This window comes from Cebus imitator, unplaced genomic scaffold, assembly GCF_001604975.1.
Source record: "Cebus imitator isolate Cc_AM_T3 unplaced genomic scaffold, Cebus_imitator-1.0 Scaffold317, whole genome shotgun sequence".
NCBI lineage: Eukaryota > Metazoa > Chordata > Mammalia > Primates > Cebidae > Cebus > Cebus imitator.
Window position 1 is genome coordinate 2,261,313 of NW_016107632.1, and position 5,150 is coordinate 2,266,462.

Sequence of the window (5,150 nt, forward strand, 5' to 3'; positions counted from 1 at the left end):
GCAATGGCGCGATCTCGGCTCACCGCAACCTCCGCCTCCCGGGTTCAGGCAATTCTCCTGCCTCAGCCTCCTGAGTAGCTGGGACTACAGGCACGCGCCACCATGCCCTGCTAATTTTTTGTATTTTTAGTAGAGACGGGGTTTCACCATGTTGACCAGGTTGGTCTCGATCTCTTAATCTCGTGATCCACCCGCCTCGGCCTCCCACAGTGCTGGGATTACAGGCTTGAGCCACCGCGCCCGGCCCACCTCCTCTTCTTATAAAGACACCAGTGATTGGGTTTCGGGTCCACCCTAAATCCAAGAGAATTTCACCCAGAGATCCTTCGCTGATTTTAACTAAAAGACCCTATTTCCAAAAAAAAGTCACATTCTAAGGTTCTAAGTAGACAGGAATTTGGCGGGGCGGGGTGGAGGCACACTATTCGAATCTGGTTTTTTAATTGTTTAAGGTATCACAGATAGCCACATGGCAAAAAATATTGACACAAAAAGTATGAAGGGGCACAGAGAAAAGCAAGCTTCCTCCACCGATTCCTGACCCTTACAGTTGTCACTGATCACTGTCATTAGATTTTTTTCTTTTTTCTGTGGAAGGGGACAAGGTCTCACCATGTTACCCAACTTTTTTTGTATTTTTAGTAGAGACAGGGTTTCACCATGTTGGCCAGGCTGGTCTCCAACTTCTGAGCTCAAGTGATCCTCCTGCCTCAGCCTCCCGAGTAGCTGGGATTACAGATGCAAACCGCCGCGTTTGGCTACTTTCCTCCCACCTCAGCCTCTCAAAGTGCTGGGATTAAAGGCATAAACTAGATGGGCATGGTGGCTCACGCCTGTAATCCTAACACTTTGGGAGGCCGAGGTGGGCAGATCACTTGAGGTCAGGAGTTCGAAACCAGCCTGGCCAGCATGGTGAAACCCCTTCCCTACTAAAAATACAAAAAAAATAGCCATGTGTGGTGGCAGGTGCCTGTAATCCCAGCTACCAGGGAGGCTGAGGCAGGAGAATTGCTTGAACTCGGGAGCAGAGGTTACAGTGAGCTGAGATGGTACCACTGCACTCCAACCTGGGCAATAGAGCAAGACTCTGTCTCAATAAAAAAAAATAAAATAAAAGTCATAAAGCCCCGCACCTGGCCTAGATGCTTGCCTATACAGTCATGTATATCTTTGATGGGTACAAATGGACCCAGCCTTTTAATTTGCCAATGCATATGGGAGACCCTTCCATGTCTGTTCATGTGGATTTGCCTCCTTTGATTTAAAGGCTGCATAAGATAGCAGTGTTTGGTAAACCATAGTTTATTTAACCAGTCCACTTTAAGTGGAAATCTAGGTGGTTTTCAGTTATTTTTTTTTTCTATTAATAATGTTGCAGTACTGATTTTTTGTATTTGCCTGCCACTTTTTTTTTTTTTTTTTTTGAGACAGAGTCTCGCTCTGTCACCCAGGCTGGAGTGCAGTGTCGCAATCTCGGCTCACTGCAGTCTCTGCCTCCTGGGTACGCGCAATTCTCCTGCCTCAGCCTCCCGAGTAGCTGGGATTACAAGCTCGCACCGCCACATCTAGCTAATTTCTTTGTATTTTTAGTAGAGATGGGGTTTCACCATGTTGGCCAGGATGGTCTTGATCTCCTGACCTCGTGATCCACCTGCCTTGGCCTCCCAAAGTACTGGGATTACAGGCGTGAGCCACCGTGCCTAGGCTGCCTGCCACTTGTTTAAAAAGTTTCTATTTTAAAATAAGTATAGATTTACCTGCAGTTATAATAAATAATACAGAGAGATCCCATAGACCTATTATTGAGTTTTCCCCAAGTTTAGTTTCCTGCAATATTCTCACATGTGGATGTGTGTGACTATCATCAACCAAGATACAGAACAGTTCCGTCACACGGGGCCCTCTTTCAGCCACAGCCACTTCCCTTGCCTGTATGATTTTGCCCAACCTTTTAGTTCCACCTTTTTCTGAGTCACTGTTTCAGATGTATCTCAAAGCAACACCCAATGTACTTGGGGTTTGCTTTCTGAGCCAATATGAGTGTCCTTTCCTTGTAAGACCGTAGTTTTACCCTATCAATAATTATGAAAAATGCAGAAACTAGTTGGTCCTGAACATTTATTGAGCTAGGCATTTTACTAGCTATTTTACTTATCTGTAGGTTATTTCTCATTATCTCAAACTATTTCTCTTATCTGAGAAGGGAAACGTACAATGGTGTCTTAAACGCCTTGAGATCCCGGGTCAGGTAAGTGACAGAAAGGGGCTTTGGATCGACCTTCCCTTACTATCTCCATACTCATGAGAAGGCCTGTTTTCTCCCCTAGAAAGGTGGTACAGCGTCTCTTCCCAGCCAGAACACCTGCCATTCTGAATATGAGGAGGATCAGAGACATGCTTTTGAATACCACAGAAGCAGAGACATCTCCAGACCAAGGTATGTTTTCTTCCATTCCAGCCATTGTCACTGGCAGTTAAGCAGAATCTTTGTAAGATAAAGATGGAAAGCAAGATTCAGAATGTTGAAAAATACAAGGAGACACGAAGACTGTCAATCACATTCAAATGTTTCACCCTGGATTCCCAAATGCCATTCTCTGTTAGTTCTCTGGGTGCGTCACCAGCTGCTCGTGTGTTCTGCCTCTTGTTCTTCCTCCTCTCTTCACTCAGCTCCCGCTGTCAGAGTGCTCGGGGCCCAGTCCTTGGGCTGCCCTCTGTCTCTGCTATCATTACTCTTTCCCTGGGTTTCTCATCCAAGTCATGACTTCTACTACTTTCTGCACCAACAGCTCCCAAGTTTGACCGTCAGCCAGAAGAAGACTCAACATCCTATCACTGGGCAGGCAAGGGATGCCTAACAGGTTTCTCAAACTTAACCCACTCCCTGCTGAACTAAACCTTCAACCCTTTCCACCGCAGTAAATGGGATCTTCATTGTAACAGTTGTTTAAGGCCCCAAACATGATGTCATCCTTGAATCTACTCCCTCGCCTCTCACATGTGCCGGTAAAACTTGTGGATTCTTGCAACTCTAGCTGCTGTCATCACCCCTACCAACCTGGTCCAAGTGTCATCACCTCTTGCTCCAGTTACTGCAATAGCGTCCCAACTGGTCTCCCTGCTTCCTCTCTTGAGAGTCGTGAAATAATAAAAATAATAAATAATACAAATTACATATATATTTAAAACTATATATACATAAACTGGTCCCTGGCCCCAGTTCCTGACACAGAGCTCCTAAAATCCTTGTAGATGGAGGGACTGGGGGACTCTTTTATTCTATCTTATTCTGTTTTGTGCTGTTATAACAGAATAGCACAAACTGGGGAATTTATAAATAAAAGATATTTATTTCACACAGTTCTGGAGGCTGGAAAGTTCGATATCAGGGTGCCGGCATCTGGCAAGGGCCTTCTTGCTGCGTCATCCCATGGCAGAAGGCAGAAGGGCAGGAAAGTGTGTGTGAGAGAGGCGAAGAGAAGAGACTGAACTCTACTATTCCTCTCAACACTCACACCAATTTACGTCTTCTGGCCACCAAAACGTGCGAGGCTTTTCCCCCACACCAACCAGTTCTCTGCTTCTTGATGAGAACAAACTTGGCGTCCTACAGTTTAACTCAATTCTGACATGATCTCCTTGGAGATACCATTTAGATCCCACAGGTTAAGGGCTCAGTCCCATAAGACTGCCTCTACTTCATTTTTTTTTTTTTTAAAGACGGGGTTTCACCATGTTGGTCAGGCTGGTCTTGAACTCCCGACCTCAGGTGATCTGCCTGCCTTGGCCTCCAAAGTGCTTGGATTACAGGCATGAGCCACCATGCCCGGCCGACTGCCTCTACTTCAGACACCAATTGTAAGTGGTGGGTCCCCAGGTTACCGACAACTCTTGTTCAACTTGGTGATAAATGGAAGATTCCCACGAACCCCTTCTCAGTTTCAACAATTTACTAGAACAGCTTGCAAAACTCAGGGAAACATTTATTTGCAATGACCAGTGTATTATAAACGATACAACCCAAGAATGGCCAGATGGAATTGATCCACAGGACAAGATATGAGGGAAGGGGCATGGAGCTTCCATGTCCTCTCTGGGCACACCACCCTCCAGGTACCTCCATGTGTTCATCAACCCAGAAGCTCTCTGAACGCTGTTCTTTTGGGTTTCTATGGAGGCTTCATTACGCAGGCATGATTGATTAAAGTAACTATGGGCCGTTGATGGTTAACTCGATCTCCAGTCTCTCTCCTCTCCTGGAACTCAAGGGGTAGAGCTGAAGGTTCCAACCCTCAAATCACATGGTTGGTTCCCCAGACAACCAGTCCCCCCATATTTGGAGGCTTTCTGAAGTCATCTCATTAACACAAGCTTGGGTGTGGCTAAAATGGTTAACAACAGATGCTCTTTTCCCTTTTATTGCTCTCATCACTCAGGAAATTCCAAGGTTTTTAGGAGCCCTGTGCCAGAAATGGGGATGAGAACCCCCCCCACACACACACACGCACGCGCACACACACACACGCATGCGCACGCACACACACACACACATATATAATTATACTTGTAAATCACAGTATCACATATATTATGTTCTTGGGAATATAATTTGTACAAAGGGGCCTTGTAAATTACTGTTCTGTATGGTGAAAATGATCATTTAATCATTGTAGTCCATGTGTTCATAACTGCTGAGAGAAAACAGAACACGCTACCCCCAGATATGCCCTTTTGGCATGGGGATTCTTGAGGTGAAGGCAATTAAGAAGAAACAGATGCAGGAAGGCTCTCTGTCCTCTCTCTATTTGCCTAAAGGCAGGATCTAAATTTACAAAGGTCTTTCTGTTTAGGAGAATAAAGGTTAACCACTGAGAACAACTTTAGACACTTATGGGCCAGAGGACGCTGCACAACAAACTTTACTGACTAGTCTCTTTTTCTTTTATTATTATACTTTAAGTTCTGGGGTACACGTGCAGATCAGTGTGGAAGACAGTGTGGCGATTCCTCAAGGATCTAGAAATAGAAATACTGGCCGGGCGCGGTGGCTCACGCCTGTAATCCCAGCACTTTGGGAGGCCGAGGCGGGTGGATCACGAGGTCAAGAGATCGAGACCATCCTGGTCAACATGGTGAAACCCCGTCTCTAC

General features: G+C 45.7%; 1 protein-coding gene and 1 long non-coding RNA gene across 8 annotated transcripts in view; one reads left to right on the top strand and one right to left on the bottom strand.

Annotated features, from left to right (window-relative positions):
• Positions 1-5,150, top strand: part of LOC108286323 (apolipoprotein L6-like) — a 34,190-nt gene that overhangs the window by 4,474 nt on the left and 24,566 nt on the right. For all 7 annotated transcript variants that reach the window (XM_017504030.2, XM_037729773.1, XM_017504033.2 and 4 more), the window contains exon 3: positions 2,328-2,437. In XM_017504030.2, coding sequence (XP_017359519.2) covers positions 2,328-2,437 — 110 coding nt within the window. The remainder of the gene's footprint in view (positions 1-2,327; positions 2,438-5,150) is intronic.
• On the bottom strand, positions 2,109-2,844 carry LOC119467681. The gene is made up of 2 exons (XR_005196224.1): positions 2,560-2,844; positions 2,109-2,467 (listed from the first exon to the last, which is right to left on the bottom strand). It is a non-coding gene; the product is annotated as an uncharacterized LOC119467681 (long non-coding RNA).